The following is a 23,638-nucleotide window of genomic DNA, read 5'->3' on the forward strand; positions in this document are numbered from 1 at the left end:
GCCCACAAGGAGGGGTACTCTCGCCGCTGCTCTGGAACCTTGTGGTAGATGAGCTCATCACAAGGCTAAACAAAAAGAAACTGTACACGGTGGGCTATGCTGACGACCTCGCCATTCTAATAACAGGACCATTCGAGAGCGTCTTATGTAGCCTCATGAGATCTGCTTTTAAGATTTTGGAAGAATGGTGCGCGCAACACAAACTTACAGCTAATCCGTCAAAGACGGAACTAAAACTATTCACTAACAAACGCAGCCTTGGTAATCTAACATTACCAAAGCTGTTCAACACCGAACTAAGCCTAACTTAAGAAGTTAAATACCTGGGGGATATACTGGATAGTAAGTTGCTTTGGAATAAACACCTTGAAAACAAGCTGGAAAAAAAATGCATCATCTTTTGGCAGTGCAGAAGACTCATAGGCAGAACCTGGGGTCTTGCTCCAAAGATAAGCAGATGGCTCTATACAGCAGTCATCAGACCAATTATCTCCTACGGAGCAATAGCGTGGTGGCCCAGGACAGAGCTTGTGACAGTACAAACCAAGCTGCGGCGTTTCCAGCGGCTGGCCTGCACAGCCATAACAGGATGCATGCGCACCACGCCATTCTCGGCCATTGAAACTATTCTAGGGCTAACACCACTCGACATACACTTTTAACAAGAAGCGACAATGGCGACTCTACGTCTAAAGCTGTTGGGTGTATGGAAGAATGAAGACGGCCTAACAGATAAGCTCTGGAATAGGGTAACAAAGGATTATCCACTCTGTGAGGCACAATGTGATAAGATACCTAAAACACATACCTTCCATAAAAACTATCACATATAGCTATATGAGAAAGATGCTGACCAGTCAGGTGTAAACGAATTAAGAATTTACACAGACGGCTCGAAAATGGCTACTGGAACTGGTGCCGGCATATTCTCACAGGAACTAAACATACACATTTCCATACCCTTGGGCACACACAGCTCCATCTTCCAATGTGAGTGCGTAGCCATCAAGGAAGCCGCCAGCGCTATATTAAGAAGAAAGGTACATGGCCACAGCATCAGATTTCTTTCTGACAGTATGGCGGTACTAACAGCGCTGAAGGGTACCACACACAACTCAGCACTAATACACGAATGTCACCAAACCCTGGAGCAAGTTGCCTCTTATAACCAGGTAACTCTGCAATGGATCAAGGGACATAGTGGTTCGTTGGGTAATGATGCAGCGGATGAGCTTGCAAGGCGGGCATCGGCAAATATAGTGACTGGTCCTTTGCCACTTCTGCCACTGCCCTTCAGCCAAATGCGCTCATGGATACGCTCTCTCACCAACGACCTACACAACACCCGATGGATGAATGTCTCAAGCTGTAGACAGTCGAAGGTGGCGATACCTGCACTATCGCCCAAACTGACACGTAGACTTATCAGCCTCAACAGACATGACATCCGTATAATGGTGGGCACCCTAACGGGTCACACATCACTAAACAAACACCTTTTCACAATCGGCGTAACGGACAGTCCTAAGTGCAGAGGTTGTCTGACCGAAGACGAAACGGTCGCTCACGTAATCCTGGAATGTGCGGGGGTGGCCAACCAACGGGCAAAAACCTTAACCAATACGAGGTCGCTCCAAGAAGTCTGTGAACACCCCAGGAATGTTCTGAACTTCTGGAAGGAGCTGGGCTGGTTGGAGTAACTGGCCATTACTGCACGCAAAATGGAGCTAGTGGTTTAATTGCGGAAACAGGAGCCCCTATACCATACCAGTTAATGCGCAAATTTAAGTGTCCTGCGTGCCTACTATGAACTCTTTTTGCAATGCAATTAACAACCTAAAATGAACTGCTTTATGTACTATTTCGTACCACCACGTCATTAGAGCTATCAATTTTAAGTTACTCAACGTCAAATCAAGAAATTTACTCGCAAACTGATTTAGTTGGTTTATTGATTCGTACCATGAGGTAATATTTCAACCTAAACTGGATAGCTAAAATGTCAAAGCGAGCGATTCGAAAAAAGTTGCTACTTCCTCAAAGGAAAGTGAATCGTGTTGGTAAAATTAAAATACTAAAGACGAGGCAGTAAGGGCCCGGGCTATAGCCTTTTCGCAAGAATGAATTTAATAAAATGTACTCTGTGCTCCTGTCAAATCAAACATCAATGGAGGTGCGTTCATAACTCGTTATTTTTACGTTACGTTCATATGTTCAATATGGTTCGAGTAAGAAAGACAAACTTATGCAACGACTGTAGAGCGTCATCTCTTCTCACACCGCGGACCACAGACACATTTATTCCGTTCATTCTTCATAAGCGATCCAAACGCCATTCAGTAGAAGGCACTTCATGGTACGAATTTTAGCGATTCAGTTTAGGTACCTAAACTGAACTGCATCGGAATCACATCGCTAATTAAAAGTTGGTAGGCCTTCTGTTTTGAAAACAAAAGTTTCCTTTAAATATTGGGGTAGCGCGTTTGGATAGAACAGTATTTTGGCGATTTTTCCAGGACGATACGCCCTTGATACCTTCAAGACAAGGGCGTACTCAAGTCAAAGTCGCGTGCAAATAAAACTTCGGATATTAAAATCCTCGAATTGAGAAAGCCGCTTTGAAAAGTAAATAAAAGATGAATCAATAATGAATTAGGTATATTGTCAGCTCGAGCTTTCATATGTACATTTGTGCCAATAAGTTTCTATAATGGATTTATCCTGCCTCGCGTGTGAAGTCCACACAGACGACGTTTTCTGGGAGCAGAGGGTGGGGCCAACGCTAGAACTTCTTACGGCATAGCGGACAGTTCGACTTCCCGACAGATTTGAACCATTTGCCCTGGAAATTACAAAAGACATTAATTATTCCGACTTTATCTAGCATTTTCATAGGGTTATCGAAACCTATTTATCACTAAGACCCAGGTTTTTTATAACTTTAGTCTAATCTGTGATAATTTTTTGTATTGGGTCAACACTGGTAGCTGACTTTTTAAGTATACAATTTTGACCTTGTACAGCTTGGACCTTCAATGGATACTTAACTAAAATAATAAACAAATACATAAAAGCTAAATAAATCTATTTTTCATTAAGAAATTTCGGAAAAACTTGTAAGTAATCTAATTTTGTGGGTTACAAGTTTTTCCGCTAGCGTAGGCAGCGACACCTACTTGTCCCACGCCGCGCCGTAGTGTGTAGAAAGTAGTGCCCACGTAAAGTGATTAAAATTTTGTTTTATAAATATATAATTCGTTTGTTCGAGATTTCAATTATTTACTTTGCTTTTAGATTTGTTTTATGATTTCTTTCGCCATTATAGCGCTACGCTGTATATATACATATAAACTACTGCAAAGGTAATGTAATATATTGAATCCTGTAAAGTATTCCTGCTATAATTAGTGAAACTGGAAAATTAAAGTACGATAAAATATAATAAAACGGAGGCAAGACTTCTTCGCAGATCTGTTGACTGGAAATTCCGCAGCGCCGAAGCGTGTTCCTGTCACAAATCAACAAAAACAATAAATTCGAACAACACGACTTACTAATACAAGTGAAAGTAGCAGACTGCAAGCGCGCTTCGAAGAAGACTCTCATTTCACTTCTTGCGGCGAACAGAGCGACCGATTCCCTATGTAGACTCGCGAAGACCACTAAGCTTGTATGCGCACGTGGCAACTGCACACTATCTCGACCGCCCCGCGAGCGACTCAATCAAATGGAGTGTACGCGAACGTGACTTTACATGGTCACACCACCGGTCAACGATTGGTCACATATGTACGAAACATTTTTTGTCGAGTGAAGATTCATTTCTAGAAAGTTTTTCGATTACAACTCACTATGTAAATTTTGTGGCAAGAAGCGCTGTGATACAGACAGAGACAGGTTTCGCAGATGGAAGTGCTTGTTGCAGGACCTGCAGTGCGACGAGGGCAACAGGCCAGTGGCGGGGTGCAGCCGGTGGCAGCACACGGCGCACTTTGATACTGACCAGGCATCGCGGATGGAAGTGCTTGTTGCAGGACCTGCAGTGCGACGAGGGCAACAGGCCAGTGGCGGGGTGCAGCCGGTGGCAGCACACGGCGCACTTTGATACTGACCAGGCATCGCGGATGGAAGTGCTTGTTGCAGGACCTGCAGTGCGACGAGGGCAACAGGCCAGTGGCGGGGTGCAGCCGGTGGCAGCACACGGCGCACTTTGATACTGACCAGGCATCGCGGATGGAAGTGCTTGTTGCAGGACCTGCAGTGCGACGAGGGCAACAGGCCAGTGGCGGGGTGCAGCCGGTGGCAGCACACGGCGCACTTTGATACTGACCAGGCATCGCGGATGGAAGTGCTTGTTGCAGGACCTGCAGTGCGACGAGGGCAACAGGCCAGTGGCGGGGTGCAGCCGGTGGCAGCACACGGCGCACTTTGATACTGACCAGGCATCGCGGATGGAAGTGCTTGTTGCAGGACCTGCAGTGCGACGAGGGCAACAGGCCAGTGGCGGGGTGCAGCCGGTGGCAGCACACGGCGCACTTTGATACTGACCAGGCATCGCGGATGGAAGTGCTTGTTGCAGGACCTGCAGTGCGACGAGGGCAACAGGCCAGTGGCGGGGTGCAGCCGGTGGCAGCACACGGCGCACTTTGATACTGACCAGGCATCGCGGATGGAAGTGCTTGTTGCAGGACCTGCAGTGCGACGAGGGCAACAGGCCAGTGGCGGGGTGCAGCCGGTGGCAGCACACGGCGCACTTTGATACTGACCAGGCATCGCGGATGGAAGTGCTTGTTGCAGGACCTGCAGTGCGACGAGGGCAACAGGCCAGTGGCGGGGTGCAGCCGGTGGCAGCACACGGCGCACTTTGATACTGACCAGGCATCGCGGATGGAAGTGCTTGTTGCAGGACCTGCAGTGCGACGAGGGCAACAGGCCAGTGGCGGGGTGCAGCCGGTGGCAGCACACGGCGCACTTTGATACTGACCAGGCATCGCGGATGGAAGTGCTTGTTGCAGGACCTGCAGTGCGACGAGGGCAACAGGCCAGTGGCGGGGTGCAGCCGGTGGCAGCACACGGCGCACTTTGATACTGACCAGGCATCGCGGATGGAAGTGCTTGTTGCAGGACCTGCAGTGCGACGAGGGCAACAGGCCAGTGGCGGGGTGCAGCCGGTGGCAGCACACGGCGCACTTTGATACTGACCAGGCATCGCGGATGGAAGTGCTTGTTGCAGGACCTGCAGTGCGACGAGGGCAACAGGCCAGTGGCGGGGTGCAGCCGGTGGCAGCACACGGCGCACTTTGATACTGACCAGGCATCGCGGATGGAAGTGCTTGTTGCAGGACCTGCAGTGCGACGAGGGCAACAGGCCAGTGGCGGGGTGCAGCCGGTGGCAGCACACGGCGCACCTTGATACTGACCAGGCATCGCGGATGGAAGTGCTTGTTGCAGGACCTGCAGTGCGACGAGGGCAACAGGCCAGTGGCGGGGTGCAGCCGGTGGCAGCACACGGCGCACTTTGATACTGACCAGGCATCGCGGATGGAAGTGCTTGTTGCAGGACCTGCAGTGCGACGAGGGCAACAGGCCAGTGGCGGGGTGCAGCCGGTGGCAGCACACGGCGCACTTTGATACTGACCAGGCATCGCGGATGGAAGTGCTTGTTGCAGGACCTGCAGTGCGACGAGGGCAACAGGCCAGTGGCGGGGTGCAGCCGGTGGCAGCACACGGCGCACTTTGATACTGACCAGGCATCGCGGATGGAAGTGCTTGTTGCAGGACCTGCAGTGCGACGAGGGCAACAGGCCAGTGGCGGGGTGCAGCCGGTGGCAGCACACGGCGCACTTTGATACTGACCAGGCATCGCGGATGGAAGTGCTTGTTGCAGGACCTGCAGTGCGACGAGGGCAACAGGCCAGTGGCGGGGTGCAGCCGGTGGCAGCACACGGCGCACTTTGATACTGACCAGGCATCGCGGATGGAAGTGCTTGTTGCAGGACCTGCAGTGCGACGAGGGCAACAGGCCAGTGGCGGGGTGCAGCCGGTGGCAGCACACGGCGCACTTTGATACTGACCAGGCATCGCGGATGGAAGTGCTTGTTGCAGGACCTGCAGTGCGACGAGGGCAACAGGCCAGTGGCGGGGTGCAGCCGGTGGCAGCACACGGCGCACTTTGATACTGACCAGGCATCGCGGATGGAAGTGCTTGTTGCAGGACCTGCAGTGCGACGAGGGCAACAGGCCAGTGGCGGGGTGCAGCCGGTGGCAGCACACGGCGCACTTTGATACTGACCAGGCATCGCGGATGGAAGTGCTTGTTGCAGGACCTGCAGTGCGACGAGGGCAACAGGCCAGTGGCGGGGTGCAGCCGGTGGCAGCACACGGCGCACTTTGATACTGACCAGGCATCGCGGATGGAAGTGCTTGTTGCAGGACCTGCAGTGCGACGAGGGCAACAGGCCAGTGGCGGGGTGCAGCCGGTGGCAGCACACGGCGCACTTTGATACTGACCAGGCATCGCGGATGGAAGTGCTTGTTGCAGGACCTGCAGTGCGACGAGGGCAACAGGCCAGTGGCGGGGTGCAGCCGGTGGCAGCACACGGCGCACTTTGATACTGACCAGGCATCGCGGATGGAAGTGCTTGTTGCAGGACCTGCAGTGCGACGAGGGCAACAGGCCAGTGGCGGGGTGCAGCCGGTGGCAGCACACGGCGCACTTTGATACTGACCAGGCATCGCGGATGGAAGTGCTTGTTGCAGGACCTGCAGTGCGACGAGGGCAACAGGCCAGTGGCGGGGTGCAGCCGGTGGCAGCACACGGCGCACTTTGATACTGACCAGGCATCGCGGATGGAAGTGCTTGTTGCAGGACCTGCAGTGCGACGAGGGCAACAGGCCAGTGGCGGGGTGCAGCCGGTGGCAGCACACGGCGCACTTTGATACTGACCAGGCATCGCGGATGGAAGTGCTTGTTGCAGGACCTGCAGTGCGACGAGGGCAACAGGCCAGTGGCGGGGTGCAGCCGGTGGCAGCACACGGCGCACTTTGATACTGACCAGGCATCGCGGATGGAAGTGCTTGTTGCAGGACCTGCAGTGCGACGAGGGCAACAGGCCAGTGGCGGGGTGCAGCCGGTGGCAGCACACGGCGCACTTTGATACTGACCAGGCATCGCGGATGGAAGTGCTTGTTGCAGGACCTGCAGTGCGACGAGGGCAACAGGCCAGTGGCGGGGTGCAGCCGGTGGCAGCACACGGCGCACTCCTTCGCGCGGTTCACCTTCCCGCGGATCAGCTCAGTCCACATCTTGAATGCGTTCACTAGCCATCCGTTCTGCAACATATCACGTGTTTTGTGCATCAACTTTGGATGTGTGGGTGCCAGTGGCGTGCCTTGAGTGTCAGAAGAGGGCAAGCCAAAAGATACAAAGCTACATAGTTTTAGTACCAGACGCAAAAGAGGCATAGAAAAGGATAAGGTTATCGTGTGTATGTGACATCGTAAATCCTTAAACTGATGGAGCAATTTAAGACATGATTTAATTTAAAGCTTCAATTGTGAGTCTGCCTTTTTTAATAATAATTACTAAATACATACCGACACTTAATTTAATGAGCACAAATTCATCTTGTTCTTTTACTCATAAATTTATACTATAATACAAAAAATCAGGCGTGGGTTTTTTTGTCTAAATATTTTCCCCTTTAGTCACTAATCAAAGCATAAATTTAGAAAATACAATACCAAAATAGGTTTTAATCACTTGAGAATATTACTGGCACATTTAAGTGTTGTTTGTGGTGCATAAAAAAGTTTATTCCAAATTCAAATTTAAGACATAGTCGGAGTTTAATAAAAATTGCAGTTAATTGCGTATCGTGGCGGGAATCGTTGATAGTTCGCATTAACTCTAAACTTATTGTCGGATTGTCCAATTTCCTTGATATTTTTAAAGTCTTGATAACATTATTTAGCGGTCTCGAAAATGGTTGATAGAACGATAACAACGAGCAATATTGTAGCGGAGGTACGTTCTTGAGGAAGGGTGTCAATGTTATGTGTACCAGAGGCTAAATGTGAGCCGTTCGACTGTCCACAGGACTTGGCAACGATATCAAGAGAATGGATCCGTCAGTAGAAGACCTGGGTCTGGAAGAAAACCATACACAGAAGCTCGAGATGACCGCTTCCTGGTGGACCAGGCATTGAGAAATCGCAAATCTTTTTATGTAGACCTCAAAAAGACTCTAGACGAAGTGAGAGGTGTGCAAACCAGCTCATGGACTGTCAGAGGATTCTCACTGCCAATATATGCAGTCGCCGTCCAGCTCGTGGCCCTAAACTACTCCGCGAGCACAGAGTTGCTAGACTTAGCATCGCTCTAAATTGTGCGACGTTGACTCAAAGAGGACTGGAGTAGAATAGCCTGGTATTATTCTCGGTTGAAGTCAGAATATCACTATGTTATGGAGAGGACCGACGTCGGCGAGTACTGCGAAGGCAAGGGGAACGTTTCGAAGAAGTTTACTTTGAAGAAATAGCTCTTTATGGTGGAGACTCAGTTATGTTTTAGATAAGTGTATTGGACCGTACGGAGATCATCTCCATAGAAAACGGTACTTTGAATGCACACCGGTACATATACATAGAAGTCCTAATTCATTATGTACAACCAGCATTAACGCTCACCGTTCTGGCGATGTAGAAGCGTATATTCGAGAGGTAGGAATTGGTTGTTTGGATTGGCCAGCTCGAAGTCTCAACCTCAATACACATCAGCATATCTGGGATGTTCTAAAACGAAAGATTGCATCGGTGCAGCCCGCTCCATCCAAGACATCAGGGAGCTAAGGAATGTATTCGCTGCGCAGTGGGAGCGTATTCCACAAGAAACATTTAGAACAGCATTGATAGCATGCCCGGATGAATACGAGCTGTTATTTTAGAAAAAGAGGTGCCACACTCGATACTAAACTTTTATTTTTTAATTTTATGTTAAACAACATAAGGTTTTAGCCTGATTTTTTATTTAATGAACAGATACGCAACTGGCTGTTTCGATTCTGGGATCATTTTTCATTATTTCCATTGAAATGTAATGACGAACTGACAGAAACTACTTTTTGCTTATTTATTTAAAGTATTAGTATGATACAAGCTACTGTTTTCCCATTTATTGTTCAAATTCAAATAATTAATTAAGTAGTTATGAAAGTTAAAGTAGTGTGTAACTACTCAAAATTTATATCTATAAAGAAGTATGTGTGTTATATAAAATAATTAATGATGTAGTTATTAAAACTCTAGGAAAGTGTAGGTCTATATTTTACTAAATGTTTCTCAGCTAATATTATAGTTATAAATGACTGTTTGTTTCTGAATAAAATAAATAAATACCACGAAAACCCCTAAAGTGTTTATCTGGGTAAGTTGTCGCTCGTGATTTCAGCGTTAATTACTATAATTATAATAATTAATGGTATATTAATATTCACATTAGTCTTCGCATAAATATGGTTGTGGTTCTAAATATGTTTTTTAGTAAGCCTGTATATTTTCCATTCATATTATATATAATTTTGTAGATTATCTGGCAAATCATTTAATATATTAGGTATTATATTATTTAACATTCTTAGAATTATGAAATAATCTGAAGATGCCAGTGAAACAGGCTATTTACCTAGGTGCTCGTTTTTTTCGCATTTACTATTAACGTTGTTATTGGACTGGACTGGACATGATGAATACATTAATTACCAATTATCGTTAGACAAACATAAAATAGAATCTCTATCACACCGTCGTGACAAATCGATATAACCATATTATATAAAATCATAAGTTATGTTATTGACGTCCCTGCGTTATTACCGAACATTACATTTAGGATACCTCGTATGTGTGAACGTAACAGTAAAAAAAACCTTTATTCTCAATTCCGATCAGTAGAACTTGTATTACCCACAATAGTTTCATAAGACGTGAATAAGTTAAATACTTTCCTATAAGATATTATAGTATCTATACATATTTTATAAACTTTATAAAATTCACCTTCTTACACGTAAACTTTATGTATATAAATGCGCCATAATCTGTATATAACACAGGGAACTAAAGGTTTATATAAGCTCATAGTTATTAAGATAGTTGTATGAAACTGTTTGTTCCTTATATAAATAAAAATAAAAAATAAATTATTTTATTAGGATAAGATGTTTTATCAATCGATTGAACTGTTAACATCTTACCTGGAAGGCCAGGTAGAGCTTCACGTGGTGTAGACTGGCCAGACGCAGTGCGGGTGCGGGCGCCGTGACCTCGGGCACTTCCAGCGGGTGGCAGGTGCCCAGGGTGATGTTCAGCTCCATGTGGCAGGTGTCCACCGCCGCCAGGCAGCTGGCTGAGCCGCGAGACCAGCTAATCGTGATCTGGAGGTCAACCAAAAGTGAGCGTCGCACATGATATACATTGGTTGAGTTCCCGTGCAAACATTGCCTGATGTTAGTACTATGCAAATCATCAAATACTTATGTTGTATCTTATTAAAACTCAAACTTTCCGATGTTTTCATTTTTGGCCTACGTTAATAAAATAATTTGACTTTTTAAAACTGTTCGCACGATTTTGTCCCGCAACACAGGCATGAAACACAGCCAGATCAGTAGCCATTTGCCAAGTAATGTGATTTTTTTATGATAATAAGGGGCGAGACGAGCAGGACGTTCAGCTGATGGTAATTGATACGTCCTGCCCATCACAATGCACTGCCACTCAAAATTCTTGGTAAATTCTGAGCGGTACTACAACTGCTCGTCACCTTGAGACATAAGATGTTAAGTCTCATTTGTCCAGTAATTTCACTAGCTATGGCGCCTTCAGACCGATACACAGTATGCATTGCTGCTTCATGGCAGAAATAGGCGCCGTCGTGGTAACCATAATCTAGCAGGTATCCTGTGCGAAGGTGCCTCCCACTGGTGGTGTAGATGTGAGCCTACCTCGGCGTCCTCCAACTCGTGCGCGTGCTCCTTGAGGTGCGTGAGCTGCGCGTGCGCGAGGGGCGTGGCCACACACGTGAGCACGAGGCGCCGCAGTAGCGCCGCGCGTCTCCCGTCCAGTGCGCTCCACACGCCGCGCGCGGTGCCCCCGCACAGCCGGAGCACCTCGTACAGCAGCCGGCACGCCGCACGGCTCGCCGTCTCTCCCGCCTCCGGCTCTGAACACATACATACAGTGTAAAGCTTTTTGCACCAAAACTCGTTGAAATTAGATTCCTGGTGTCTCTCTATGAAAATTCTAAAAAAAAATCCTTAAATATGGTCAAAAATAAAAAGTAACCAAATTTGGTTTGTAATTTGTTATTAAAAATAAATTTTAGCTACATGTTAGCTAGACAGCAGATTTTAGAAGTTTACAGCCAGAAGAACATAATTAAATAGGTATATTCCCTACATATACGCGTAGGTACGAACACCACACAAGTAGGACGTCCGAGAACATCTTAGTGGGCATCAAATAATTTATCAATGTGTAACGCATGTACCGTGTGCTGCTAAAGTAGATATCATCATCATCATCAGCCGGAAGATGTCCTCTGCTGGACAAAGTAATCCCCAAAGATTTCCACGACGATCGGTCCTGCGCTGCCCTCATTCAACGTTTTCCGGAGATATTGAACAGATCATCGGTCTATCTTTTGAGGGACCTACCATTCCAGGACTTTACTCCCCCTGAGCCCTGCCTACTGCCACTTCAAGTTTCGCAATCATTTGGGATATATCTTTTTAAAAAGTTCAAGTTAGTAAAACTGCTGTATGAGAACTTTTTGTTCCATGGTGTGGGTACCTGGGGCTAGCAGCAGCGGGTCGCTGGTGAAGGCGGGCAGCAGATGCGCCGGCGCTGGCAGCCGTTCATCAGCCGCGTGCGCCAGCAGCTCGGGCGGCAACAGAGCCAGCGATGCGCGTATGATGTGCGCCACCATTCCACTCTCCCTGTGCGGCAACAAGAACACGTTAGGCCGGACCTACATTGGAAGCGGAATTTGTCCCGACCAGACGATATGGGCGGGTCTGAACAAAACAAACATTGACGCACCGTGTCCCCCCCCTACACTGGAGCCAGTGCACGCTCCGGGGAGGGGGAACAAGTCTGAACTGGTCTGACAAAACCAAACAGGTTTCTTTTTGTCTAATCCAGACTCCAGACTCTAGTTGCATGGAAGCTTTGGCGTGTGGCACGTCGCATATTGAAGTCGGTTTTTTGGCTATTTACAATGGTGGACAAAGGAATGTTAATTGATTTGATGCGTGAGCGAGCAGTGTTGTAAGACCAGAGAGAGAAGCAATATCACAACCGAGATCAATAAGTTCGTTGTCCATCTTTCAAGAGGTCAAAGGTATGTGTAGAAACTCACAAATTTTGCACTTTCCACATATAGACACCTTTTCTCGTCGAGAGTTCACACAGTACTGAGCATAGATAATACACTATATACTAGAGATAGATGCAACTCATGTTTTTATTTTGTAAAATCAGTGTACCCAGGCCAAGAGATGGCACTGCGTTATTTTTACGCTCTTAGCGTAGCATCGCTAGATGGCGCTAATTATGTTTATAGTTTTTACTATTCTTGTAGACTGTATTGGATGCATATTGATGTTTGTTTTGTGTGGGTGGAAATTATTATTCATTTATTAAGTTTAGCAGTCACCTTTAAATAAGGAGAGACATTCAATGATTACAACACAATAGTCAAGTCTTTAATAAGTAAGTTAAGTGAGTTTTTTGCTATCACAAGCTCCATCTATCCATCTATCATGTATGTTAAATTATTGCCATCGTGGTGAAGTTGCAGCGTAATAGAATAGGTGGCAGCACTTTCAATGCAAATTTTTTTCATGTGCCAATGTAGGGAAGTTGCACCCCCCTGGTACTGACATTGGATTCTGACTGGTTCGTCCGCTTCTGTCTAGCTGCAGTGAAGGAGCGCCGAGTCTGGACTGGTCTGATCCGACCGGGTCGGGCCTGCTGGCCAGACCGACTCCGCTTCCAATGTAGGACCAGGGTAGTGCCGCTCCACTCACCCGAGGCTCTCGCTGTAGTGGTGCACGAGGTCCCCGCGCGCCAGCGAGGCGTGACGCAGCAGGGCCAGCGCGGCGACGGCGAATCCGGCCGCGCGGTTCACATCCGCCGGGCCCGTAGACTCCGCCTCCTCCGCTCCGCACAGGCTGTTCAACAACCACACTCATATACTCTACCCATTCGAAGTTTTTGCATTATAATACACCATCAAATCTTCTTAATCTATTTGATGTAGAGAGCGCCTATAGAAGCCAGTTAGATATCAGTCCATGGAAAGAAATTCTCAAAAGACTAAAAAAATATCCGGATCTTTTACCAGTTTAAAAATAAGAGTTCGAGTAAGAGCGCTGGGATACCAGAGAGGTACGGGTTCGAATCCAGCATCGTCCATAAGTTTTGGTTCAAATTAAATTTGTATACTTAATCCCAGAAGTGAGGGATATCAGTACTTATCGAATAAAGTCTACAAGATGTCCAACTAATAATGAACAAACCAGTGCTATAAATAGTCAGTCACTAACGACCGAATAAGCCATGTTACAATTTTTATAACAGGCTGATATAGATCCAAGTTTACGCGGAAGTGATCGGGCACAGCCAGAACTTACGTAATAAGAGGCGGGAATGCCAATGTAAAAATTGAAATTTAAGTATGAAACGTGCAGTGAGATTTGACATAATTTTGAAATAGTAATTACAAATGGCCGACGAAGTATAATCCGGCTAAGATTGATTCAAATCAAATCAAATCATCTTTATTTGCAAGATAAGATGTTGTTTGCTTATAATTAACCGGTGCTCTTATCCTAACCCATAAGGCATGCAAACTTATAGTGAAAGTTGAAAGCGAACAGTTGCTTAAAACGTTGAGAATTTATGCTATCTCCGTTTTTTTACAAGATTATAGCCTTCATCTGTCAATCTATCAATGACTTCATACAATCGAGTTAATCGCTTTTTTCTTAGAGAGTTTCGTTAGACTGGTCCCGACTGTCAGATCTATAATGGTAGACCCTGAACCGTTAATATAATTTTAGGGAAAGAATAAGCGTATATTACCAAAGATTTTCAATAAATCAATTGTTGTTTCATTTCAATAGAAGAATGTTTACTGTTTAACTACCTACATAATATTCTAATGCTTTATAATTTTTCTCCCTGTACAAACCTCGACACAGTATTTTCGATTGTCTCGTAGTACAGCGTGAGCGACAGATCTACTCCGCCTTCTGGTATGTTACTCTTCTCCTCGCTATCGTCTTCTCCTTCTTCTTCTCGTCGCTGCGACCACAGCATCACCTTCTCCGCTAGGTAATGTAAGTAAAGAATTATTTATTGTTTTAAAGATGAAAAGTTAAATGAAGACATACCTGATTGTAATGGTTGATCGCCACTTATATTTTAAGATGGGTATGCATGCTTGTTGATGACGATGTACTCATGGCGTATGGAGCGGAAAATATAGCGCAAGAAAGCTCATTCCACTTTGTTTGGACGGGTATAATAGTTTCTTGATATCTCACTGTGGGCGAACACGACATAACTAAAAGTTATTTATTTATTTCTTTGTGTCTAAAAATGACCTACACTGATGAATGTTTTTTTTAAATGAAAATAAGGGACGAGACGAGCAAGACGTTCAGCTGATGGTAATTGATACGCCCTGACCATTACAATGTAATAACGTTCAGTATTCTCGAAAAACGCAAATATTCTGAACGGCACTACAATTGCGCTCGTCACCTTGAGACATAAGATGTTAAGTCTCATTTGCCCACTTATTTCACTAGCTACGGCGCCCTCCAGACCGAAACACAGTAATGCTTACACATTACTGCTTCACGGCAGAAATAGATGCCGTTGTGGTACCCATAATCTAATCGGTATCCTGTGCAAAGAAGCCTCCCACCGGTAAAAGTCATAAATGTCAAAAGTATTAATTTTATCATCACGTGTAAAAGGGTTGAGCTTTGACGAGAACAAGACAAGAAATTAATTTTCACTCTTTTTACTCAATATTTGCAGCTTCATCGTTTTATAAAATATTTTAATTACAATCTATGTAAGTGATACGAAAAATGCTTTTTACTCATAACATAAGACGTCATGACTTACACACACCGTTCATAGACGTGTGACGTATATCGGAAGATCAAGAAGTGAACTGATCGATCCTACTGTTAGTCATCGAGATCATCGAGTGATGATCCTCTAGGTATGCTAAGAGCTGCCGGTTCACAATACTTTTCTTCTATTATCTTTTAATTTGGAGAAAGCGAGTCCAAGCTGAGGGTTAGACGCATTTCGAATAGCTCGGCGATTTAAAGAGATTGCTGGATTTCGCTCACAATTTGACGCTTAACACTAATTTTACTAATTTTGTTCATTTCTTAATTTCATTAGATCATAGAATGGTTGTTTTATAACGTATACAAATAAAACATTTGTTACTTAGAATAGTTATTTTGGAACTATAGGTCTTCATTAAATAGGATAGTGTAAAAATGAAATCTAATATATAACATTCTCGTATCCCGGTGTTTGTTACCAAACTCCTCAGAAACGGCTGAACCGTTTTTTATGAAATTTTGTGTGCATCTCGGGTAGGACCGAGTATCGGCCAACATCTATTTTTCATACCCCCAAATGATTAGGGTAACCCATCCGTAAATATATATTTTTTTGACAATTATTTTATTTTTATTTTATTATGATTTAGAATTGAAAAATACAACCTCAAATTTTCGCCCTTCTACGATCTACAACTATTTTAGTATCGCGACTTTTTTATTATTCTGTTTCATCCACAAAACCGCAATAGGGTTGCAAGATGGCAATCGAATACAAAGTATTGTAGTACGATATAATATATGGAAGATCTGAGAATCAGTCATCATCTATTTTTTATACCCCAAAGATTTTAATTATTGATTTTTTTTTAATAATAATTATTTGCAAAAACATAATATACAATGGTGTTAAAATATGATAATAATGAGCTTATATGTTTTGCTAGCACTATTCCTAGCATGTAAATATTTAACTACAATGAATATCAGAATTTCATTTCTATAAACTCCTTAACACTATTAAAATTATAAGTATTTAGCTAACTATATAGCTTACTCTTAAATAATCTAGAATTTAAATTTTAATGCTACTCCGTAACTTATTATAAACACGAACAGAATTACTTACATACACAACTTTTAATATATTTAGTAATTTTTGGAATATCATGTAGAACGAGTCTTTGTGGATCACTTTAATTACTTTATATGGCAATACAACGTTTGCTGGGTCAGCTACTAAATTATAAATGTAATATTGTAAATAGACCGTGGGGCGAGAAATGCCCGAGAATGAGGGAAGACCGCAGATGCCTTGGTACGACGATATCAAAAGTCTGGCGGGAACAAAGTGGTTGGAAACTGCTCAAGACCGGAAAAGATGGCATAAGCTGAAGGAGGCCGGAGGAAGGAGGAGAATGAAGAAGAAGAAGATTGTAAATAACCGCTAGTAAATCTAAATAATAGTTAAAAGTTATTTTTTGCTGTGAGTGCTGGCTTTAAGTCACGAATTGGCGAAGTAGTCTAGAATTGAATCACGAGCGTAGCAAGTGATTCTAATATAGATTACTGAGGTAGTGAGTGACTTAAAGGCACGAGACAAAAAAAATTGCTCTCTTGTGACACATACAACATTTCACCTCGACTAGCGAGAAAAGTGTTATAGGTTCTAGTAAGAGAAACAATTAAGATAATAAATTTTTGTCACAATGAGATAATGCGCCAGGCTAAAATGAGTTTCGGAACGCACCGGATCGCATTGTTCATTTTTTAACGTGGAGTAATTCTTCTCTTTGCCTCACGCTCACGCGAGTTTTCACGTAGCAATAGCGCCCTTTTCGTGCTGGAGAGGTGAAAACAAATAAACTCTGACGATTAGATTTACTCTCCATCAGCACCACTCGCTCCGCCCCGCTATATCCCACTCACCGTCCTCCAGCACCAGCGGCTCGGCGCTGGCCCGCAGCAGGTGGTATGCCAGGTACTTGCAGGCGTGGTGCGCGGAGCCCCGCAGCACGGCCAAGGCGGCACGGGCCAGAGTGCGAGGCGCCAGGTCTCCGGAGCGACGAGCAGCGGGCACGCGCTCCCACCGCAGACCTCCTCCCAGAGACTTCTCCAGCAGCCCAATCAGTGGCTGAATCACCGCCATCTCGCACACGGTGGCCGTGGTGCGCCGGCTCGACTCCTCGCATATACCTGCCGCGATCCAACGTGCGCGTTTACAAACTTAATAGGTTTACACTGTATTGTACACGGCACTCGCGTGACTCGGGAAATTGCACTAAACCACCGACCTCTACTATATACCACTGGACTGGCGGCTGTCAAAGTGCTTTTGTGCCTGTTTGATATTCGACATTTTGGCGCTGTTGGCCATGTAGCGAGAGTCTGCGGAACTAAAACTAGTGATGATAACCGCAGCTAAACAAAAATCAATATGAAAACTAAGCTAAACAAAAAAAACTGTAGTATAAATAACACGGAAAATGACCGAAATTAATTCAAAATGCAAAAATACTTCAGAGTATTGTACGTCTCTCGCGGCCATTTGTATTATGGGTCAAAATTAGTTCTCTGGACGCTCGCGAGTGGCGCTTCAAATAGGCACAAAAAATTTGCTGTCAAACACATGGAACAGCCTGTCCAGTGGTATTTATACAGGACAGTGCACTAAACAGACAATATGTCTAATAATCTGCTATTTCACGGAAATTTAGTTGGAACAATAAATATAAAAATTTCTGCAACAAACTAATTAAAGTACAATTTTTTTTTCATACCTATACAGATATGATATACTAAATAATTAAATCTGATATAGCAACATAGTCCCATAAATTACTAAGAAAAATAGAAAAATGTGAGCTAAGTTACACAATAGTATTAAGCTATTTTATATTCACAGTGAACTAATCACAAAATAGAATGGCCAAATTATTTCTTATATCTAAATTATATAAGATATATAATAAAATATATCTACACCAACAAGAGTATTATTGTAAAAACTGCATAAACGATTTACAATTGAGATCCTAGCATAATATGAACGATAATATTTTAAATCAATTTCAAATAAAAGTAAGCAGGGGGCACAATAGATCCTAGAATTAAAGTGCATTGAAATTCCCAAATCCAGAGGCGTGCATATCACATAGGTAATTAGGCAGTGCCTACTCGTTATGGACCTAAATAAATGTAACAAAGTAAATTCAGTTTAATTTATTTCCGTTATTTTTTAACCAAACTTCTATTGAACATATGATACTAATCACCTACGGTAAGCAATATTTGTATATTTCACAGCTCAACTACGACTAGATAGATCCACAGTGCCTACCTTGCTAGAAAACTATTGCACGCCCTTGCCCAAATCATAATAAAAAAAAAAAGGTAGGCACTGCCTAATTGCCTATATGATATACCTACACGCCGGTGCTCGTAGTGTGTACTCACTGGATGCGAGGTGCAGCGCATGCGCGGTGATCTCTGGCTCGAACACGTCCCGCCACTCGGCCGGTAGTGCGGCCACGTGCGCCTCGGGCCGCTGCCGCTCGCTGCGGGCCGGCACGAGACACACAAACGTGTTCACCGCATCAGCCGCCCTGAGCGCCGCCGAACACACTGCCGCCCACTGACACGACAACACACCAATCACCACAATGTTACCCTCTACGTAACTCCAATTTTTTTTAAATGAAAATAAGGAAATAGACGAGCAAGACGTACAATGCAGTGCCTGGAAAAACCCAAAAATTCTGAGCGGCACTATAATTGCGCTCGTCATCTTGAGACATAAGATGTTAAGTCTCATTTGCCCAGTAATTTCACTAGCTACGGCGCCCTTCACACCGAAACACAGTAATGTTTACATTACTGCTTCACGGCGGAAGTAGGCGCCGTTGTGGTACCCATAATCTAACCGGCTTCCTGTGCAAAGGAGCCTTCCACTGGTAAACTCCCGTATCAGCTCTCTCTCTAGTCGTTCCTTCATGACTAAGGCTCGTGGTCAACAACAAGTGGTCCACACTTGGAGAGGTCTTTAGGTCTTTCTTCTGAAAGTCTTACATTCTAGCAGAATAATATAAACGATGGGGATAGAAGTGCGTGTTAACAGTTCGAGCTGACGAGATGTACTCGAATGTAGAAGGGACATCAGTGAACATCTTTGATATATCGATCACTTAACCGATAAAGTAAAATATTTTATTTAAGTAATGTTTAACTATAGTTGAATTGTTTCAGACAACTCACTTGCGATATATTTTTAGTAAATTAAATTTGATATACAATAGTATTTCTCCATTGAACAGATGGGTGACCATCTTCCTACCGGATCCTCATCGAAAATCTAGTGTTCTTTTATATATATATAGTGAAAATGGTCATTGTTTGAGGCTCTTTCACGACTAAATCACTGATCGTATCGACATGAAACTACCACCATTCAATGCGAAATTTATCCTAGATGATTTATAGATTTTTTGAATACCAGCGTTCCTACGTTACTTTATTTCCTTTTAAAATTTCCCCCAGCGAAGCGGGCGGGAACGGCTAGTATATTATATATTGAGTGAGTTGGCAAACCGCATTACATATCGCGGGACGACGACGACCGTTATACCAGCTGGACAATTGGTGTTAGGGGTTAGGGGAAAAGGATGTGCCTTTGCGCAAGTCGTGTTCCCGGTAGCGATACCTGAAGGTTGCGCGTGCAGCGAGGCGTGCGCAGGAGCGAGCCCAGTGTGGCGCACAGCGTCAGGTTGATGAAGTCCCACACGTGCGGCGCACAGCTCCAGCCGCGCCGCACTATCAGCTCGCTCACGTAGCGGAGCAGCTCGGCTGCGCAAGTCGCCGTCTCCCACCGCACCGCCGAGAACTCTCTGTCACACACGTCAATTCGAAATAAAATAGTGCATTCGAGTGTCCATAATGTCCAAAATGTGTCAAGGGTGTCTAAGTTAGTGAGAAATGATTGCTTTGTAATCAGTAAAGTTCCTAAAACTTCCGAGAGATGGCGCTGTGCCCAAAGGGTACAAAGTTACATCGCACTATCATTTGTTCTATACTATTCATCCAGATCAAGGTCTTATACTCATGTTCTTATCCCAGCGGAAACTATCCCAGCGGAAACTCCATAGGGAGTGCCGCTTGCGCCTCTCTCTCCCCATGAGAAGGTCGCCTTCGATGAAGGCTTAGAGGGCACCTGCCCAAAGCCAACTGCAGGTGGTGTTTAGTGGGTAGGCACCTAGGTTTCACGTGAGTCCCACATAACCAACGCAGACTTAGGCTGCGTTGGTATGCATGAGCATTCACCACCTCCCTCTCGTCTTTATCCCGGAGGGTAGCCCATTCCCTTGCTTGGGCGCAAAAAAAAAAAAAAAAAAACTCATGTTCAGTATTTATTCAATATAGTGTTTGAGAAGAATAAAGGTGTAAGTGCAAGAGTGTGTTTTATTGTGAGCCATATGGTAAGTGTTGAGTAAAGTGCTAAACAAAGGGACATTAGACAATCTGTGTCAAGTCTAGAAAAATTCACTTCCCCCATGATGACTCGTTCCATTAGATAAAGACATTTAGTGACTAATTTACTTATACTTATTTCTGATAACATTGTGAAACATTTTATGTTCCTTTCAACCGTGTTATACTTTCCGTTTCTTATTTACACTATTTTTTAACCATAACTTTTGTATATTGAATTTTACATTTTAATATTTGTATCAAATAATTTCTTTAGTAAGTGATTTTTAAGAATTATCTCGCCTTCTATCAGGAGGCGCAGGATTTACGGGTTGTTAACTGTACATAATGTTGTTGTGAGCATTTTAATTGTCATTTCCCGTGAATCATAAACGCGTGCATTCAATTTTCCTAATTAAATATAGTTAGTTATCATTCCTCACTCAATAGGAACGGTTTTATTTAGAAAAACTCATCGTTCCACTTTATCATTTATCATTTTATACCAAATGTATGGAAGGTTAGTGCATTAGCCCCTATACACGGTAATAGTTATTTATGCATTACTGTTGTGTAAGGAGGAGTATTAAAACACGAATGTGGGTTTAATAGCATCACATGAGTGTTTTAATACCTAATTAACAACAGCCGCATACAAGACTTTATCTACACCCATAATATGAATCCTCTATAAAAGATTCTGAAACAGCTTACTGCTAACATTAAAAAAGCCAGTCCTAGTAACCATAATATCATCCGAAGGAATGTTATTATGAAAACTCGTTTGGATGATGTGATGGTTATTAGGACATGGGGTGTTTTAATGTTGGCAATATTGTTTTAGAATATTTAATAGAGGATTCAAAGCATGGGTGTAGGTAAAAATTAACACTAGAATGCCAAACTCCTCGTGCACGTCTAGGCTCATTGAACACATCGGTGACGCTTGGGATGAGTCACACTGGGCAATATTTGTGGTTTGTCAACATAAACATATTTAAATGAAAGATTTCATTCAGGTAGTCGAGATAAATGTAACTAAAAAATGGTTCACTTTTGCATAATTAAATTTAAAATTATCGCAAATAGTCACCCCTATCACCTCCTAACGGAAATACGTCTAATTACTATACACACACACACACACACACACACAGACACTCACGCCTTGTTCCCGTCGGGGTAGGCAGAGACAATAGAATGCCACTTGCTTCAATCCTTATAAACCTCACGCGCTTCCTCTACATTCATTACTCTTTTCATACATGCTCGCCGGTTGCGGGTGCTTCGGACCTTTCCTTTTCTCTAAACGTTCACAATTTGGCCAACGAATGTTCTACGAGGTCTCCCGCGACCGACTTGCCCACACACACTTGCCTTATATATTCGATAAGTCATTCTTTTTTCACTCATTCTCTCCGTTAGCCGTGGGGCATGTATAAGGCGACGTCCGTTATATCATGAAGTCTCTATGATATCTGACTTCTCCAATCTTAGAGAAGGAAAACTTCAAATAAATCCGGTATTCTGTCCCGCCGCTTAGGGGCTGGCTGTCAAACCCCAAAGACATCATACAGCCTAACAAACAATTTCCGTCGGGAACATGGATGTAGGAAAAAATACTGTAACGGTCTAATTACTAATGGTCCTGTATATTAGATATATGCACGAGTTATTTATTGTAATTGGCGATACTATGGAGATATTTTATTAGATAATTCTCTTATTTTTAAAGCGAAGCAACGTGTGGATAATGATAATGACGTGAACAATGGACTTTTAAACATATATTACACTAAACTCAGTGAGAAGGTACAATTCAACGTACCTACTTATAACCGACAAGAGATAAAAATTTGTGAACACACAACGGTATTTTTAGGCATAAAAGCTCTAGTAGAGTCCACACAATATCTAGTTCTGCTGCAAACGCTGCTGGAATTATTAGAGTAAATTTATTTTGAAAGAATTATGCCATAGGTTGCCGTAAAGTAACAATGGGGCCATTGCTGTAATTAAATATATTTATTGCAAAGCAGAAATAAAAACTATAATATAAGAGGCAGTAATATTGTCGAGGCTACGATAGCATATTTATTATTAATACTTCTAGGAAAATTACTGTTGTGTTTTTTGGCTCCATCTTTTCATCTCCTCCACGTATTTTGTCAACTTGTCAGTCAGAATTTTAGAATCTTCGAAAATTGACAAGCTAATACATTATCTTGTTTACTCACTCTATGCATTAGTTACTATATAATTATCTTTATCTACACCCATGCTTTAAATCCTCTATTAAAGATTCTGAAACAGTTAGCTTATTGCCAACATTAAAACACGCAATGTTCTAAAAACCATTACATCATCCAAAAGAGTGTTGTAATGTTGCATTGAATTTCATAACAACACTCCTATTGTTTTTTTTATCCCTTCATGAGCAAAGAGTTTCAACGTACAGCCACATTCTTATTGCTCGATGCGTGGTATCTGTATGAATTTCAAAATAAGAACATTTTCGTTTACGCGCGCTCCGCACTCCCAGAACGTCGCGCGCCGTAAAAAAAAGTAGGTTCTTCGAATCTCCGCCATTTTTCTTCGATATTTTTGAGCGATTCATTTTAAACGCTGCAAAAGAACATTATATTCGAGTGAATTTTAATTATTGCAATATACAAAATGTAAATAACTACTAAAATAAATAATTGTTTCATTAATACTTAGTTTATTTGTATATAATTAGTAATGAATGATATTAGGTTACTACTAGAACTGGTGTTTTAACTTTTAATGTTAGCAGTAAGCTAACTATTCCAGAATCTTTTAGAGGATTCATATTATGGGTGTAGATAAAGTCTTGTATGCAACTGTTGATAGTTAGGTATTAAAACACTCATGTGATACTATTATCATATTCGGCTTCGCCTCGTGTGATAAATCCACATTTGTGTTTTAATACCCCTTATTACACAACAGTTGCATAAATGACTATTAAGGCGACGTCACCAAATGGCCCAACGGAA

The 23,638-nt window shown here is 43.5% G+C and overlaps 1 protein-coding gene across 7 annotated transcripts in view; it reads right to left on the reverse strand.

The window, feature by feature from the left end:
• Window positions 1–2,641: 2,641 nt before the first annotated feature.
• The window catches only part of LOC126976953 (E3 ubiquitin-protein ligase listerin), a 65,779-nt gene continuing 44,782 nt past the window's right edge, over window positions 2,642–23,638 (reverse strand). For all 7 annotated transcript variants that reach the window (XM_050825557.1, XM_050825558.1, XM_050825564.1 and 4 more), the window contains 10 exons: window positions 19,855–20,038; window positions 18,612–18,789; window positions 17,085–17,351; window positions 14,255–14,393; window positions 13,089–13,232; window positions 11,851–11,996; window positions 11,004–11,221; window positions 10,254–10,433; window positions 7,165–7,332; window positions 2,642–2,842 (listed from right to left, as the gene is read on the reverse strand). In XM_050825557.1, the coding sequence (XP_050681514.1) occupies window positions 2,783–2,842; window positions 7,165–7,332; window positions 10,254–10,433; window positions 11,004–11,221; window positions 11,851–11,996; window positions 13,089–13,232; window positions 14,255–14,393; window positions 17,085–17,351; window positions 18,612–18,789; window positions 19,855–20,038 (1,684 nt within the window). In that variant the 3' untranslated portion in view covers window positions 2,642–2,782. The remainder of the gene's footprint in view (window positions 2,843–7,164; window positions 7,333–10,253; window positions 10,434–11,003; window positions 11,222–11,850; window positions 11,997–13,088; window positions 13,233–14,254; window positions 14,394–17,084; window positions 17,352–18,611; window positions 18,790–19,854; window positions 20,039–23,638) is intronic.

Source organism: Leptidea sinapis, chromosome 43 (assembly GCF_905404315.1).
Source record: "Leptidea sinapis chromosome 43, ilLepSina1.1, whole genome shotgun sequence".
Lineage (NCBI taxonomy): Eukaryota > Metazoa > Arthropoda > Insecta > Lepidoptera > Pieridae > Leptidea > Leptidea sinapis.